Source organism: Leguminivora glycinivorella, chromosome 6, assembly GCF_023078275.1.
Source record: "Leguminivora glycinivorella isolate SPB_JAAS2020 chromosome 6, LegGlyc_1.1, whole genome shotgun sequence".
NCBI lineage: Eukaryota > Metazoa > Arthropoda > Insecta > Lepidoptera > Tortricidae > Leguminivora > Leguminivora glycinivorella.
Window position 1 is genome coordinate 22,190,872 of NC_062976.1, and position 18,206 is coordinate 22,209,077.

The following is an 18,206-nucleotide window of genomic DNA, read 5'->3' on the forward strand; positions in this document are numbered from 1 at the left end:
TTGGGCCATTTTATTAAAAGTTGTCCATCCCACTTTTTTTGGGTTTCGAATTTTTTATGTGGTTTCGTGGTGGTAGAATAAGAGTAAAAAAGTGCCCCAAGGTTTTCTCCCCATTCCGTTACCATTTTTTCCTACATTTTGTATGGCGGTAACGGAATTGAAGGTTTGAAAAATGTATGGAAATCATGGGACATTTTTTTTTACTTATCAGGATCGAAAAACCGAGTATGAATCGCGTAAAAAATACCAATGTTAAAAAAAAGTGGAGTGGACAACTTTGAAAAAATAATGGCACATGAATGAAAATTAAAATAATTTGTACTTTCATAAGATAAAACAGTTTATAGATGGCGAATAGACATAAGAATATGCGTAAAGTAGTACGAAATATCAGTTCCCTGCATAAATGTTCCATAACGAAGGCCATAGAATGTGACACAATCTTATTTGTAAGCGTCACATATTTTTGCCGAATAGTAAAATAGTATTGTAGGTGACTGTAACAATTTACCACTGAAGTAGATAACAGTAAAAACGAGAATCAAAACTTAAATAATATGTAATCCTTCCTTGCGTTATCCCGGCATTTGCCACGGGTCATGGGAGCCTGGGGTACGCTTTGACAACTAATCCCAAGATCTGGCGTAGACACTAGTTTTATGAAAGCGACTGCCATCTGACCTTCCAACCCGAAGGGTAACTAGGCCCTATTGGAATTAGTCCGGTTAAATAATATGTAATAACTGCCACAATTTCTTTTCGTTGGCTACTTGCCGCTTTATTATTTTGTACTACTTTACGCCATATTGCTTTTGGCTATGGTTTGGATTGTGATGAAGTTAAAAACTACAAGTTTCTTACAGAGGATATCCACGTGTTTAATTGTCACAATAGATGTCTACCTTTCTTAACTTCTTTGGCGCTTGCTATTTATTTAGCAAGAACTTTCAAATGAGATAAAACTACTAAATCAGCTTTCAAACAAAAAAAAAAGAAATCTAAATCGGTTCAACCGTTCGAAAGATGCCCCAGACAGACAGACACGTCAAACATACATTTCGTAAGTTTTTTGCCGGGGGTTAAAACAAGAGTTAAACACTTACGGCTCAGCTACGATATTGGTCTAAGCGCGACAGCGGTGAGCAGCGGCCATACATTAGAACGAGACACAGCGATGGGACTTTTCATTCGCACGTATGGCTGCCGCTCACCGCTGTCGCGCTTAGACCAATGTCGTGGCTGGTTGGTTAGGATCAGCATATCAAAATAGTGGCACCCATTGTAAAAACATTTGAGTCTTTAATTTCATCGGTAAAGTGCATTTTTATTGTATGTTGTACTGTGTATATCATGTTTCGTGGAATCTGTTAACCCCACCCATGTGAATATTGTACATGTGTGAACTTTATTCCTATGCCGTAAGAGCGGGTTTACCCGGCATCTGAAGATTTTTGTAGATTTTGTAAGTTGTCAGCATCAGAGGTACCATTGTTTTCGAGAGTGATTAAATCACATCAGGAAATAGTTTGTTGTTTTATTTACCCATTTAAGGCACGTGACCGCTTCAAAAACTCGAAATTCTGTGTGACGTAATATGTGGACGGCCCCATGAAGTACAACAACTTCTCTACGGCCGATAGTCCACTATCATATCGTCACTACTTAGAAAAAATCTCGTATCTCACGCTGCAACGCAGTAAATCTATATTATGCATTCCATACTTACTACAATTTTCTTTTCATTAACAGACGAAGATAAAAGTTTTTTTTAAAGTGGTGACGATATGTTTATCATAGAAATATGATCATAGGTTTGTATGCCTCAATTTTTCTCCAATGTGAAGAAAAAGGAGGGCATGATGCCTATGATCATATTTCTATGATAAACATATGATAGTGGACTATCGGCCGTAGAGAATCACCTTATTTATTACTGCTACTGGCCATCTCTCAATAGCTGGCCCCCTTTCACAAAATTAGTGATGTAATTGACAGTTACTGGCCAGTGTCTGATAACTGGCCACACTATCATCTTGCCGCCCAATGTGCAATGAGATGTACATTTTGGTTCAATGGAATAAATAAAGTAGCATTTCTTTTGGGTCTAAAATTTTTGGAACAAATGACACAACTTTATTTAAAATGTAACTAGAATCAAAATTTTCTAGCAAAATTTTTGTATGGTGGGCGTTACGGCTATACTAATAACCTAACCACAAAATTAAAATTTTGAAAAACCCCCGACCGCGACATAGTAGACCGATTTTCATGAAACATGGCTAAGAACACTCCCGAGAGTCCCGAGTCCCGACTTACTCAGCTTTCAGACAAAAAAAACTAAATCCAAATCGGTTCATCCGTTCGGGAGCTACGATGCCACAGACAGACACGTCAAACTTATAACACCCCGTCGTTTTTGCGTCGGGGCTTAAAAATGAATTCTCTCAACCTATAAACAGTTCATTTTTTCCATAGTATTTCTATTACTGGCCAATTTCTAGAAGCAGTAGGCAGTTAGATATTGTTACTTGAAAATGAAGTAGTCAGAGTTACCAAACCAAAATCACTTTATTTACAAGTTGGGGTTTTACATGAGTTTTGTATAATTAGACGACAAATGATATTAGGTAAAAACAGCATTAAAATTGAATTATTCTAAAACTTATCATTAATGAACAACATTATTATTATAACATTCCAATATTTTGTACTCTTTAAAATGTGATAAATTACAAAACATACGACAAATGTTGTGAATAATCTCACAATAATTACTATGTAAAGTTTATTATTAAAACATTACAAAAATCCATTATTAATAATTGTTATAATTAAAAGAGTATTAGCAAAGCTTGCCAAGTACATATTTTATATAAAAATATTTGGACACCTCCGTGAGAGCTTGGTCTGGTCTGTTACCTTGGAGTTGCTTTAGTCTAGTCTAGTATTTAAGCGTACAATTCCTAGGATGACGCGCGGGCGGGCGTAAACTTAATTGCAAGTAAACTTATTCTATAATACCAATTTGTATGTACACTAAAACGCATATACCTACGTATTTATTTACTGATATTTAGATAATTGCAGTGTAGGAATAAATATATAATGTTAAATGAAAGTTTGTAGAAATAGGTAACATCAGTAATAGTTGTATCGGCGGATCAGTATTCATACAAATGGGATGATACACTAATGAAAATAGTTCCGCCGCCCAGTGGCCTCCAAACCTTAGCATATTTTAGTATCTACGGCTTCAGATTGCATTTTGCAATTTATAAAAATCACTCCGAGTTAACTAAAATTTACTATAGGAAGACAATAACACTGAATAATATTTATAGAAGAATAAAGCGGAAAAACATTGGAATGTGGGTACTATTATTAGGTATAAGTTTTTGGTAAAATTCCATCTACTTACTGTAAGTTTGTGCGGGAAGGCGGACAAGGTTGGCACTGATTTTGGTTTTTGATTTTTTCAAACAGTTTGAGACAAATTACAAAGAAACTTTTAGCTTCAACAAGTTTAACTTAGTTTCAATTTGCGCACTGTGATCAGATTTTTGCCATACACACATATGGCACATTAAATAATTATGTAACTCTTCCAAAAGAAGGTAAAAAAATACCTTAACATTAAAAAGTGTCAGTCTTTCTTTCGGTTTTTTTGTTCTCTTTACGAAAAAAAGATTGTAAATAAACTTTGCATAAAAAGCAAATATTATAGACTTTAAAGCGTTATAACAGTTCGCATTTTGTCATGCTCCCGCTTAAATGTAAACCTTTAAGTTAACGCTAAAATTATCCTACGCTCGTTACCAATTCTCTATTCAACCATTCCGATCAGAGCGGCTTCGACGGAAATAGAGCGATATCAAATACTGTTTTTTGTCTCAACTCTCTTGAAGCTACTCAGTTCGGAAATGTTTGCCTCGGGCAGTGAGCGGCCGCCGGTCTACATTACAAGTATACATACAATTATCATCATAACGAGAACAATTTGTCTATAATTAATTGGTCAGATCCTATTCTAGTTTTAAATAGCGTTGTGGCACCTTACTTTAGCAAACCGTAACAATGCGACAAAGCTATTTACAAAACAACTCGCGTAAAGTCACCGTTCCGACGTTTCGAATGCTTACTGATTTAAATCTTACTTCTAGCCGATCTGTTTCTGTACTGTACAAATGGATTGAATTTCACTGGAACCATTCCGAACTGGTTTTTTACAAGTACTGTAATGCCAGTCGTTTAATAACTATCGGTTATTTCAATATTGCATCTGTATTCTCTAGGAACAAATAAGATAAGAATTTAAAAAGTCAGGCTGTTGAACAAGCAAAAGAACTGTCATTATGTTCATTTCCAAAATCGACGTTTTATAATTCGCTAAGAAAACGTACATTTCCGATAGCCATTAAAACTGGCAGTCTGACTATTCAATAATAGCAGTAGAATATATCCGGATAACCATTGTTATATCGCCCATTTAGGCACTGGTCCCACTGCGAGCTAGTAAGCTATGAGCTATCGGCTATAAAAACGAACAAAAGGTAAGCACTCCCGCGCAAACAAAAGAGACATGGCGATGTTTATAGTGATTCGCCCAGCGGTGAACTATCAATATCGCCGTGTCTCTTTTATTTGCGCGGGAGTGCTTATCTTTTGTTAGTTTTTATAGCCGATAGCTCATAGCTTACTAGCTCGCGGTGGGACCAGTGCCATACAGTCCTATTTATTATCTAGGCTAAGGCACTGGTCCCACCGCGAGCTAGTAAGCTATAAGCTATGGGCTATAAAAACGAACAAAAGATAAGCACTCCCGCGCAAACAAAAGAGACACGGCGATGTTTATAGTTATTCGCCCAGCGGTGAACTATCAATATCGCCGTCTCTTTTATTTGCGCGGGAGTGCTTATCTTTTGTTCGTTTTTATAGCCGATAGCTCATAGCTTACTAGCTCGCGGTGGGACCAGTGCCTAACAGTCCTATTTATTATCTAGGCTAAGGCACCGGTCCCACCAAAAGCAGGGGCGGCTCACTCCGCGAATCTATCGCCGCGCTACAAGTACATGTCAGCGGCCCATTCATTGGCGACGACCTTCGCGCGGTGCAATAAAATTCAATGTTGGCTGCTCGCGTGCGGTCCGTTTGTTAATGTAGGTAAGAATTTAAAATGGTGGCATTTTGTGAACATCAAAGGAGTGAGCCTTCTGTACTTGTACTATTATATATTCTGTGCTAAAAGCGAGTAAGCGATGAGGTATCGGCGATAAAAATGAACAAAAGATAGTCGCTCCAGTGTATATAAAATAGCCGCGATGTTAGCTCTCTCTTTTACCAGTGCCTATGATACAAGCTTTATTGAAAATGATTTAGGAGTTTAGGATTTACTTATCAATCGACGATACAAGAGTGGTCCACCCGGCAACATTCTCCAGCCAAAATCGTCCGGCCACACATATCAAAGCAAGCGTACCCACCTGAGCAGATGCAGTAGTAAGGTGCCGGGGAGTCCTCAGCTGCTGAGCGCGGAGTCGTCGAGGAGCGGCACCTTGGCCACCTCGAAGAAGATCGTGTGCGAGTACTTGTTGCGGACGGTGCTGATGGCGGACTTGGGCTTCTTGTGTAGGGACGCGTTCTGTTCGAGGACTATGGGGAGGATCTCCTTGAAGGTGTAGCCTGGAATGAGAGAAATATTGGTTTTAATTGAAAAATTATCTAGAACTGTAAACTGAAATAGATATCATACACGAAAGAAAAAATGACAAGGCCCACTGGTGGCCGAGTTCGATTCCCGAGCTGAAGACCCGGGTTCGATTCCCGGCTCGGCCACCAGTGGGCCTTGTCGTTTTTTCTTTCGTGTATGATATGTACTTCAGTTTATAATTTATATATATTAGTGTGACTACTTGAAAAACAACAAAACAAAAATATTTAATTTGATTTGTTCCCTAGTTCTCTAGAACTCCATCCACATTTATATAATCCGTTACCGTTAAGCAAGAAGCCGTTCTCTTGAGAGTATTGTAAAGCGTAGTCTAAAGTCTTGTAAACACAGTTCACGGCAGTTCGTGATGATCCAGAGGCCGTCTGTATGTTCATTGATAGAAGTGTTTTACCTGTGTAATACTCTAGTGTAGGCGTCCAATGTCCGAGTGATTTCATTCGCAGCGCGATGTAAAGAGCCGCCGCCGCCATTTTGCTGTCCGAGTGTTGTACTAGCGCGTAGTCTAGTAGACACTGTTCTAGTACGAAGCGCGCTAGGGTCAATGTAGGCATTGACAGACGCGCACACTGTAAATGATAAAAATGATAAAAAATGTATAAATTAGACCTAGTAAACAATTATCTATAACATTGTAAAATTCGCAATGGTACAGGCACTTCTGACGTTGCGGCGACGTCGACGCTGCGCGCCCGTTATTGTGACGTTGAGTTTCGAAAAATGCCACCTTGTCACGTCGACGCTGCGAGAACTCCGCTACGCGGGCGTAATTGAGGGGGCCTTTTAATCGTTTAACAGCAATAGGGACTAATTTCTACAGGAATTTCCGATGAAATCTTCCTTATTGCTGGTGAAGCATAAGAACCTTTTAGGTATAATGAAACATATCATTAGTCTACTGACCCGAGCGTAGCGCCGCAGGAAGCGGTAAGACAGTGGTACAATCGAAGTCATCTTGAGCAGTTGACTGAGAGTGTAGGCGCCATCGCAGATGTATAGAGTCGATACAAGGCCTAGATGAATATATCGTGAGCACAGTGTACTGACCCGAGCGTAGCGCCGCAGGAAGCGGTAAGATAGCGGCACGCCGAGATCGAAGTCCACGGTGCGGAGGATGGTCATCTCCATCTTGAGCAGTTGACTGAGCGTGTAGGCGCCCTCGCAAATGTATAAGAAATCATTACAAGGCCTAGATGAATATATCGTGTGTACGGTGACCTAACCCGAGCGTAGCAGGAAGCGGTAAGACAGCGGCACGCCGAGATCAAAGTCCACGGTGCGGAGGATGGTCAATTGGTCATCTCCATCTTGAGCAGCTGACTGAGCGTGTAGGCGCCCTCGCAAATGTATAAGAAATCATTACAAGGCCTAGATGAATATATCGTGTGTAAGGTGTACTGACCCGAGCGTAGCGCCGCAGGAAGCGGTAAGATAGCGGCACGCCGAGATCGAAGTCCACCGTGCGGAGGATGGTCATCTCCATCTTGAGCAGTTGACTGAGCGTGTAGGCTCCATCGCAGATGTATAGGAAGTCGTCTACTAGCGGGGGGATGCGTTCCTGGAAGTAATTGTTTATCTTTATTGTCACAACAACGGTTTTTTTTAATGAACATGGTATTTTGATCTGACCAAACAAAGACAATGTTTTAACAATACAATAATGCATAAAATAACACCAGCCAAATGCGAGATCTAATGATTTACTAGCTACCACAATTACTAGCCGGGTTTCGTAATATCCAGTGAATTTAATTTATCTACGCCACACTAAGTAATACAAAAATGATAGCTAGCGGGGTTGTGGACTGTAATGACTGACGCAAAATGATGAAAACACGTAATAAAGCACTTAATTTTAATTATTGATATTGGTAAACAAACATAAGCTTATTTATAGTTTCGTCACACAAGGCAGACTGACTGACAAATCAATCATATTTCATAACATGAGAACAGTTTTTGAAAGTGACATAATTTTAAACTATTAAGGAGGTCGCGCACCAGCCAGTCGCCAACATACCTAATTTGACGACATTACGTGTTAGAATAAAATAAGGTAATTAATGAAATAATTTAGGTTACACGACGCACGAACTCGCATACGATTTTAGTTACATTGCGGCCTGTTAAAGGTTCGATGTTCCAATCAATTAGCGCAATGTACTGAAACTCGTATGTTACCAGTTGTTTTCACATCGTGTAATTATCGTGTGTCATACATAGTGTGCATATTATTGAGATAATATGACGAGAATATCTACACGGTTTTTTTTTGTATTCCTTTAAATTCGACACGTCGTTAGGTTCATTATCAGGAACCACCCTGTATATCACTTTTAGTTCCCTGTATATCATTTTCATACATCTAAATATATAAAAGAAGAAGCTGACTGACTGACTGACATATCAACGCACAGCCGAAACCGCTGGTCCTAGAGATTTCAAATTTGGCACGTAGGTTCCTTATATAGTGTAGAGGAGCACTAAGAAAGGATTTTCCAAAATTCACCTCCTAAGGGGGTCAAATGGGGGTTCAAAGTTTGTATGGGGAAACAAGATTAGTTTGACTATTTTATTCGAAACTTCACAGGAAGATTCCTTAAGATATATGACTGAATACGTGTTTCAGGTTTTTTGAAAATTTAACCCCTAAAAGGGTGAAAAGGGGGTGATAAAGTCAAAAAATCAATATGGGTATCGTTTTTATGGTTTATCGGGTCGCTGATCACGATAAATACAACGTTTTTAAAATCTAACGAGGCGGAAGTGAAATACCTTCTCCCCTGTTGTGGTGCAATGGGGTTTAAATATATAAAAGAAGATATATTATTGACTGACTGATTGACATATCAACACACAGCCGAAACCGCTGGTCCTAGAGATATCAAATTTGGCACATAGGTTCCTTATATGGCGTAGAGGAACACTAAGAAAGGATTTTTCAAAATTCTCCACTTAAAAGGGTGAAATGGGGGTTCAAAGTTTGTATGGGGAAACAAGATTAGTTTGACTATTTTATACGAAACTTCACAGGAGGATTCCTAAAGACATATGACTAAATTATACATGTTTCAGGTTTTATGAAAATTTTACCCCTAAAGGGGTGTAAAGGGGGTAAAATCAAAAACACAATATGGGTATCGTTTTTATGGTTTATCGGGTCGCTGATCACGATAAATACAACGATTTTAAAATCTAATGAGGTGGAAAAGAAATTTTCTCCCCTGTTGTTGTGCAATGGGGTTAAAATATCCAAAATAGCCATAAGTATAGCTTTAGTTTTTATCTTTACTTCTGGTTCAAGAGATTCCAAATTGACACGGAAGTTCCTTAGAGGAGCACTAAGAAAGGATTTTTTAAAGTTCACCTCCTAGCATGATAATTTGACAGGGGCAAGGACAGGGACAGGGCCAGGGACAGGGACATATCCCTGTGGATCTCCCCATAGGGATAGGGATAGGGATGGGGATGGGGATAGGGATAGGGATAGGGATAGGGGACGGGGACGGGGATAGGGATAGGGGAGGGACGGGGACGGGGCAAAGATAGAGATAGGGACGGGGATAAGAATAGGGATTGGGGTCGAAATAATCGGTCGGCAATCGATATCTAGGCAGTGTAAAATGCAGGTGGCTCAGTGGGAAGGAATTAGTAAGTAGGCACCGGCGAGTATCCTGCATCCGTAATAACTATTACATTCAATGTGCTGTAAGAAGATCGTTGTTTTGCTTGCCTTTTATATGTTTACGTTTGCAATAAGTATAAGCAAAATGGAAAAAATTGTAAGCGATAATGCAAGGAAGTACTTTTTACCCTACCGACCATAGCGTCGAGATATTGGCTATGTGGGTTGTATGAAGTTTCCCCAGTATAAATATTTATATAGGTAAAATTCATACATATTCGTACCTACTACCTACGCTGTGGTTGCTGTGTAACAATTCTACAATCATTGCAAGAATTTCTTTAAAAACAATAGTAATATGTGTAAGGTACAGTCAGCCAACTCAACGTCATGTTCAACTCTAACGTCAAGTCGGTCCTCTTGTACGGTTGCGAAACATGGCTTGTGAGAAAGGACATCACCAATCGGTTGCAGGTGTTTATTAACAAGTGTCTCCGGCGCATCTTGGGTATTTACTGGCCGACAACTATTTCAAACGCTAGATTGTGGCAGCTGACGGGACAAAAGCCCGTAGGCCAGAAAATACGCGCACGGAAGTGGCGATGGATAGGGCACGTGCTACGCAGAGCAGATAACCACCTGTCCAAACAGGGTCTCTGCTGGCAATCACCTGGCAGTAGACGGTCGGGACGGCCTTGTACCACGTGGAGGCGGTCAGTGGAAAAGGAGGCTGGCGCAAGTGGACTAGGCTGGAAGGATTTGGAAGTAGTCGCCCAGGATCGTGAAAAGTGGAAGATTCTTCTGAGAGCCCTATGTCCCTAGTGAGGGATAACAGGAATACATCATCATCATCATCATCACAGTCAGCCAAAACCGGACCGTACAGCAAATAGATCAGTTACAATGGCCCCCTAGTCGAGAATTGCCCCGCTTTACCTGAATCAAAATAATCGCGGACAGATGTATTACCTATAAAGAAACCTACGGATCCAAATGAAAATCTTATTTTTTGTAAACGTTTCAATAAGAATATTTTTATTACGCGGGCGAAGCCGCGGGTAAAAGCTAGTTATACATAAATGAATTTATTAGTGTGAGAGACCCTTAAGAATAACATACAAGTTAGTGTCAAGTGATTGAGGGCACATGCCAAAACAAATAACATTAGGAATTGGTAAAGGCCGTGACACACGCGTTCAGCAATTATCTTTATATTTTTTAATAACTAGATAACCGCAAGAGTTAAGACGCTAGTTTCTTAGAAAAATTAATTGCATTTGATGTAATGAATCTTCCCTTAAAGTTAACGGAATTCAATAAAAACAGGGTGTATATGTGTATTTTTAGTCCACTACATTATGCATTTCGTTTGCAAATTCCATTCGCCTTAACAAAGCCAATTCTACAATACTAATCAGTTGTCATATATTATATGACAGCTTTTCCCCAACCAAATGTCAAGGCGTGAGATTTTTACCAAAGAGCTAAGTATAGCAGCTGAGAGCTTAGGGTGCATACGCAATGAATACATTGTCAGTCTGACCTTTCAGGGGTGAGGGGTGCCATTGTAAGACGGACAGATTCAGAGCAATGCATGGGTGGTTTTCAATTTGGGGTTGGGGAGCAAATATAAATTGAGTCTTGAAGACGTTGCAATTTGTATTACTTATTGATCATTTGTAGCACTTATGTTGCTGCAAGAAGGTTTAAATTAGACGATGGTTAGAAAGAGGGAAGATTATTTATGACACGTGAAAGTGTGTAAATAATTTGTCAGATATTTCCGGTGTAGATGAGAGTTGTTGAGGAAAAAGTATACAAAATGAAAGAAAGAACAGAACTAACAACGAACTCTACATTTACGTAGGTTTTGGTTTTGACAGTATGAAGCATTAGATAATAATGTAGATACAATAATACATTTAGTGACAACGCGTGCAACGAGCTACGCTCGTAGCCGATTGAATGGGTAACGGCGTATGTAAAACCTAAGAACTCGATAGCGATTCAGCGGCATTGAATCTGCTTTCTAATCTACGAGAGACTAGTCAGCCACGATCGTACGTCTTAACGGAAATAAGTAAATAAACTGCGCTTTTCAGGATTCATAACTTTGATACGAAATATTTTACCGATACTTGCACTAGGCTCGACTTGGTCTTCTGACGCTAGTGGCCTATGTTCACTCGCGCGAGAGACTAAGGGCCGATTGCATCAAATCGTCTGTCATCGTTAAAGCGTTCGTTAAATTTTATTGTATGGGATGTTCCATAGACCTCTGCTGCGAGACTATGATGTGTCTGTCAAATGTGGTTGATGCAACTGGCCCTAAGTCGACATCCGCGCCCTGTCAATCCGTGGCTATGGGTCTACAAGGCTCAGAAATCAAGCAAAAGATCGACCTGTGTAGACTATACACTATACAAGACACTTTGGCTCTTCGTCACCGAAACCTCATGGCCAAGGGCCGTCACCAGTGTCACCACCATAAGTCGCGTTGCAGTGCCCTTCACAGGCCGATCTTTTGAAGGATTCCTGGAGCCCAAACAGTTTGCCCTTCTTGATAGTGCTTGGTAGTTCGTAGAAGAGCCGGAATACCCACGCGCTGGTTCAGCACTAGACATATTTTATTTTTAGCCTAGCCTAGATTAGTTAAGATAAGCTTGTTGTATGCCCTCACAGGGCGTCATGAACTGACCTACCTACTGCATTACACCTGCATTTTAATGTATGTGCATGACTTTACAATGAATAAATGAAACAGAAATGAAAAACTATCAAAAAGGCATGTTGAACATGGAACATCTCACACTGCATCCATTACATTGCCTGTTACAATAAAATAACTTAAGACTTACGTCAAACTTCGAAGCAACGAAGAGCGCTGAAGCCCCAAGCAACTGCAGCTCCTCCTTCGTAAGATGCTCCTTCTCCGACTGCTTCATCGAGGACTTGGTCAGGTACAGGTCCACCAGCTTGACCGCCAGGTACAACGTCTCGTGGTTCAACTCAAAGCTTTCTTGGACTTCCACCATCCAGTCTACGAGGAGGGCTCGCATCCAGGAGGTGATGCCTTTCATCCGGGTTAGGTAGTCGTCTACTGGGAATAGGCGCTGGAAAAGTTGGAAATGTTTGTGTTGGCAATGAACATAGTATGCAAATATCTGGGCGACCGAGAGAACGCGGTTCTATTTTATTGTATAACGTTTTTAGATAAAATAAAACTTTATTTCTGGCCGGGATTCGAAACCCTGACACCTGCGATGTGCTTGCGAACATTAGACCGACCTCTTACGACTGAGCTACGCCCAGCCGATGCGCGGCGCGAAATTAACGACCATATTTTGCGTTTACTAACGCGAAAGAAAAACGCATGAAAACTCGAAAATTCGCGTTTTCCGGGATCAAAGGCTAATCTAGAGACTAGATCGAGTTTTCACCCCCGAAAATCCCCACATAACAAATTTCAGCGAAATCGTTAGAGCGGTATCAGACATCGTCGGTATATAATTATATAATATAAATAAATATACAAGAATAGCTCGTTTAAAGGTCTTCTTATTTGTAGATTGTAGAGGCATGAAACGTAAAATAATTAATTCTTCTTTCAAAGAGTAATATGTTATTGCAGGTGACTGTACAGAAAGGTGTCTATTACAATAGTACCTATGCAAACGACATTTTAATAAATGCTAACAAATGTGCGCAACGCTAACGCCTATAAGCCTTCTTGAAAAGAATCTTATATAAAGTCTCAGGCCAAGCAGTGTTTCAAGCCTATATCCTAGTGCCACAAACAGTCAATGTAGATGTGCCTCGGACTAGCAATGTGCGCTTTTTGAGCGACCAATCTGCCTGAGCCAGGTCTACATTGAGTATGCGCGAGGAAAATTCCACACAACACTGTTCATTCAGTGGGTCTGGGTATGAGAAAAAAAAATATTGTGGTGGAGGTATGAGGCAAGACTGTCCAAAATATGAATAATACTAGAGTATAGCTACACTTACCTCTCTACCTTTTAAATAATTGAATATATCCATAGCGTATTGTGAAACTTGGAACACATCGTTCCAGTTCTCCTTGTCAAAATCGGTGACACCTGCAGGGGCCTGATGCAAATCCGTCTCTTCGTCCAGGGATTTGTTGACTGTGCTGTCATCTAGGTTGACTTTGTCTAATTTCTCACTTATCGCCTTGCATTCCTCTTTAGTAGGGTCTAAGGGGCTTCTGTAAAAGTGTAATGCGGTGAGAATAGAGATTTGAAGAAAAATTTGTTGAATTTTTTGTCTTGCTCTATTTGATGTGATTAATTTATTGATTCTTAGGGCCCATTTAGACGGTACGAGAACTCGCATACGAGTTTTATTACATTGCGGTATTTGATGGCAGTGCAAAATTGTATGTAACCGCAACAGCCCGCAATCTAACTAAAATCGCATGCGAGTGGGCACGCCGTCTAAATCAGTCCTTAATTCATCAGAGTAGGAACATAATTCTTAATGAGGTCTTTATAATAATACTGACAGCAATTTTTTTATCTTACCAAATTATTGATAACAGTATTGCGTTAATGATAATTATTTAAGTAAGTCAAGGTCTTCCTACTCACAGAACAAAGTTGACAAACTTTACAAACTATTAACGTCTCGTGCCGCAAATTTTTTTTTTCATATGGTTTTCTCTTATGCGGATCTGCATTCCGGCACACGAGAAGTTAATAATTAAGAAGATTTTGATTACCAAGCGCTACAATTGACTGGGTAGTAAATTAAATTTATCCATTATTTTTTCTGAAGTACAACATAGAGTTGAATTTTAAAATCTCAGTGAAATCTTCAGTGAGAAAAAAAACAGACACATAATTAATTAATATCTTACATATTTTCTAATGCAGTCATATACAGTGATGGTTCTCCAGAAATATCACTTCTCATTGATTTAGCAGAGTCTGAGTTTGAAGAGTTGCTCTGATTCTGACTCTGATTTTCTTTCAAAATCTTCTTCTCAATGTTTTTGAGGATGCCATTCTGTGCCCGAGTCGCCACAGGTTTGGGAGGGTCCTTAGCAAAGTGCTTCTGTACCGACTCTAGGGCATTGGTGGCTGCTCTTTGTAGCTGTTTTGTCTTTGATGTTTTGCCGTTCACTGTGACTTGGGGTTTGATGTTCTAAAAATAGTTTTAATATTGAAAAGTGTGTAAAAACTACTTGATATGTGTGTTATTTGTGGTTATAAAGTAGTAAAATAAAAAAAGCATATTTTGTGAACTTTATTTCAGGTCAATCAAGAACTTTGGCACTTTGAAAATTTTGGAGGGAAAGTTCATTGACCTCCGTAAGGATGTAAATATAGCCTTACCTTAAAAGCATTAAGTCCGATCGTTAGTAATCTACATCCTCAATGATGTTTAAACACAAAAGAAGTCAAGAAAACCAAGAAATTGAGTACCCTCTCTATAAAAAAATAACACAAGCATATTTTGGTTAACCTTAAGTGTAGGGAGCATTTTAGACTCCACTGTGACCTTTTTGAGTGGTGCAGGTTTGTCTGGCGCCGCAGACTTGTTGAAGGCGTTGGTGAGGTCCCCGAACGCCGCTCGCTTCGCCGTCACATCTTTCAGGGGACTGTCGGCCTTCCTCTTGTTTGGCATCTTCATACTGTCTTTGTAACTTTTCAGAGTAGCCATCTGCTTACTCCTCGTCGTGATGCCATGGCTCAGGATGCCGTTCAAGTTTTCGTTGACGCCGATTGGCTTCGATGCCAACCTGGTTGGCGCCATTACGCACTGAAAAACAGCAACTAATTCACGTGCACTGCTTCAACGTGGTATTTAACACTAAACACGCAAACAGCTTAATATAATAGAACACGTATGATAAATGTAAACAAGGCTTTCGAAAATCTCACGTCTAACCGTCTAAAAATGGAGGCAAAACAAGCGAACGTCGCCCGTTGAGACAGCGTCAAACGGTTATCTAACGATTTGTGAATACTCACGTTTCTAGACGGCGGCGGCCGTTGTGTATTAGTTTAATAGTTATTTACGGAGTTGCACGTCCCGATTGTTAGCTAAGAAATGTAAAATATTATCTAAACTTAACAAAAGTCCAGCCTGAAACCGGACTGAACTCCGACAACCACAGACAGAAACCGTTGCTTTAAAATTCTATTGGGCATCCACCTGGCCAATGACAGAAAAGCTTGTGAATTTGCGCTTCAAACTACGTAGCATAAAAAACATAGCTACATGTAGTTTCATTTTCAGCAAGAATTTATGCAAGCTACAGCTGCTCACTATGTAAAATATAATAATTGTAATGAACAAAATACACATTCAATTCATATACATTGTTATCAATTAAAAACAAAAAGAACATTTATTTTCTCTTTTATTTTCTTTTTCTTTTTTTTTTCATATGTCCGTGTGACGAAACGTGACGGTACGTTCAAACTCCACCCTCTAACTTTAAGTTAAAAAAAAACATTTTTCAAAATTTTCCTTATTCGTACTTTCTGTAATGAATATTCCAAATTTTAGTAGACAAAAAACTTTTGTTTTAACTAAATTACAAGATTGTGCGTTTTAAAGGAAATAATTTATCACAATACGTTGTTTTAGTACAAATGGGAAATTACGTAGTAACAGAACGGTCTTTGTAGAGCCAGGGTGAAGTGATTCCCCTTAAATTGTTGTTATTTTAACCATGTAGCTAAAATGGTTAAAGTTAAGCGTACTTGTTGTAAATATTCATTAAGTCGACTAGTGAATTCACATGCGATTCTAGTTACATAGCGTACTGTTGAAGGTACAAATAATTCATAAATACTAGCCTAGTTTTGGATGTATGTATAATTATGTGTAGATATATGACAGATAAGGACATCTGGCTGGGAAAAGGTGGACTGTAAATAGCGACCTGCTTTTATTTAGCCCAATATTCTGAAATGGTAACAGCGAGCTTCAATCCTGGCTCCTTAGAAATCATTTTGTTTTTTCAAAAATTTTGTGTACCTACATGCATTCTGTTTTGGTTTATTCTTAAAATTTGATCAAAATCATTTGAAGTCATCGTTGTATAGAAGGTTTATCTTCTTCTTATTGTGTCAAGGGATCATAAGTTCCAAACTAAATAATATTTTGCCAATATCTTGCCACCTGAGGTTTATGATCTTTTTTCGCCCGGAGTCATTCAGAGCAATAACACGCATTTATCATCTCCGTCTAAATAAAATAAAATGTATAGCGTGTGACACTGGCTTTACGCCTAACGCGTCTCAGAGAGGCGGCACGAGTCAAGAGAGAGATAGACGACTCCCTAAGAGAACCAATCGAGGTAGACCCCCGGCTCGCTTCCTGACGGACTAAGCCGCGGGTCAACCTTAGCTGGTTATTGTGTGCAACTAGCTTCGTTCAAAACTCGTAGCGGCTGGCAGCGCGGCGTTTTCGTGTGACAGTGGCCGTTGGCTTTCACTCGAGAACGCACGCGTATCCGCACGACCCTTTGTCTAATTTTTATTGTGTTAGAATGTTTAAAGTTAAACTGTTGTGTTACTTTAACTAAAATATAGCTTGGATTCATTAAACCGTTGTTGTTACTTTAAAACGTCCCGCTATATTCTGGCTGCCCAACTTTGTGGGTCTGGAACGTTCTCGATGTGGGTGTGTTACACTAGTTATGTATAACTACGTATAGTGTTTTGTGACTATTTTTGTGTTGCGTTTTCAAAATGTCTCGTGGACGTCGAGCTGGTAGACACTCGTTGGGGACGCATAACGATGACTCTGATGCTGACAACAACATCACGATGAATCAGGATGCTCTGACGGCGATGCTCACGACCTTGCAACAGACTCAGAATGAGTTTTGCCAGCAGTTGTTACGTGAAGTTCGGTCTTCTACCCCGTCACAGGCCGACGCCACGGCTGCTGCAGTCGCCGCGGCCACCACGTTTGCTGCGGTAAATGGAAATTTCGCGCAGTGTACGGCGCGTTACAGCGGCAGCAAAGACGAGCATTTAGAAACTTTTATTGACAGCATTGAAAGCTACAAGTCCTGCATGCACATAACGGATGAAAATGCCGTTCGTGGTTTGTCTTTGTTATTAACCAAAGACGCAGGTATTTGGTGGCAAGGAGTAAAGCTTGAGATAAGAACATGGGAAGACGCAATTAATAAGTTACGATGTGCATTCGGCGAGCGCCGTCCTCCCTTTGTCATTTACACGGAGCTGTTTTCTATGGTACAAGGTGAGGAGACCACGGAATTGTTCGTCGCAAAAGCAAGGGCCCTGTTAGCTAAGCTCCCGCCAGAGGACCTAAGCGAGCGGGTCCAGTTAGATATGGTGTTTGGCCTTTTGGATCGCCGTATACGTAAACGTCTTAAAAGAGAGAACATAGATTCGTTTGCTACCTTGTTGAAAAACAGTCAAAGCATAGAAGACGCTAGAAAAGAAAATCATGTTCCTGTTTCGAAGAAAAACATCGTTCAAAGCGATCATCAAGGTTCGACGGCGAGCGTTTCTCCGAATCGCGGCGGAAGGTCGCGCGCAAGTGGCGCGAGCGACGTTGCCACTCCGCGCGCCGCCGCCTCCTCTGTCGACAGCAGCGCTTCAACGTCGCAGCGTTTATATTGCGTATATTGTCGTCGCGGCGGTCACAATAAAGACAAATGTGAAAAGCTAGGTAAAAGTGAAAAAAGTGATAAGTGCGTAGATAACAAAGTTGTTGATAAGGTTAAGAGCGCTATGACAAAAAAAGGCGATATATTGTAAAATGCACAATATTTATCGACAAAATTGTACACTTTACTCATACTAAAAGACAGTGAAAGTACTTGTTTCAGTTAGAACATCTTAT

The 18,206-nt window shown here is 40.0% G+C and overlaps 1 protein-coding gene across 2 annotated transcripts; it reads right to left on the reverse strand.

Annotated features, from left to right (window-relative positions):
* Nucleotides 1–5,172: 5,172 nt before the first annotated feature.
* On the reverse strand, nucleotides 5,173–15,503 carry LOC125227240 (G2/mitotic-specific cyclin-B3). 2 transcript variants are annotated; one of them, XM_048131503.1, is made up of 8 exons: nucleotides 15,347–15,503; nucleotides 14,874–15,134; nucleotides 14,230–14,516; nucleotides 13,359–13,578; nucleotides 12,209–12,463; nucleotides 7,128–7,283; nucleotides 6,120–6,294; nucleotides 5,173–5,679 (listed from the first exon to the last, which is right to left on the reverse strand). In XM_048131503.1, the coding sequence occupies exons 2-8, from the start codon at nucleotides 15,126–15,128 to the stop codon at nucleotides 5,516–5,518; spliced, it is 1,512 nt and encodes a 503-aa protein (XP_047987460.1). In that variant the 5' UTR covers nucleotides 15,129–15,134; nucleotides 15,347–15,503; the 3' UTR covers nucleotides 5,173–5,515. The 2 variants fall into 2 exon arrangements, with proteins under 2 accessions (XP_047987460.1, XP_047987459.1); XM_048131502.1 differs by having other exon boundaries at nucleotides 14,838–15,134.
* Nucleotides 15,504–18,206: the final 2,703 nt, after the last annotated feature.

Coding starts and splice junctions, on each gene's coding strand:
- LOC125227240 (XM_048131502.1), bottom strand. CDS start 15,128: ATGGCGCCAACCAGGTTGGCATCGAAGCCAATCGGCGTCAACGAAAAC. Junction 12,464..13,358: donor ATTATTTAAAAGGTAGAGAG/GTAAGTGTAGCT, acceptor CAACTTTTCCAG/CGCCTATTCCCAGTAGACGA. Junction 5,680..6,119: donor TACACTAGAGTATTACACAG/GTAAAACACTTC, acceptor CTCTCATTCCAG/GCTACACCTTCAAGGAGATC.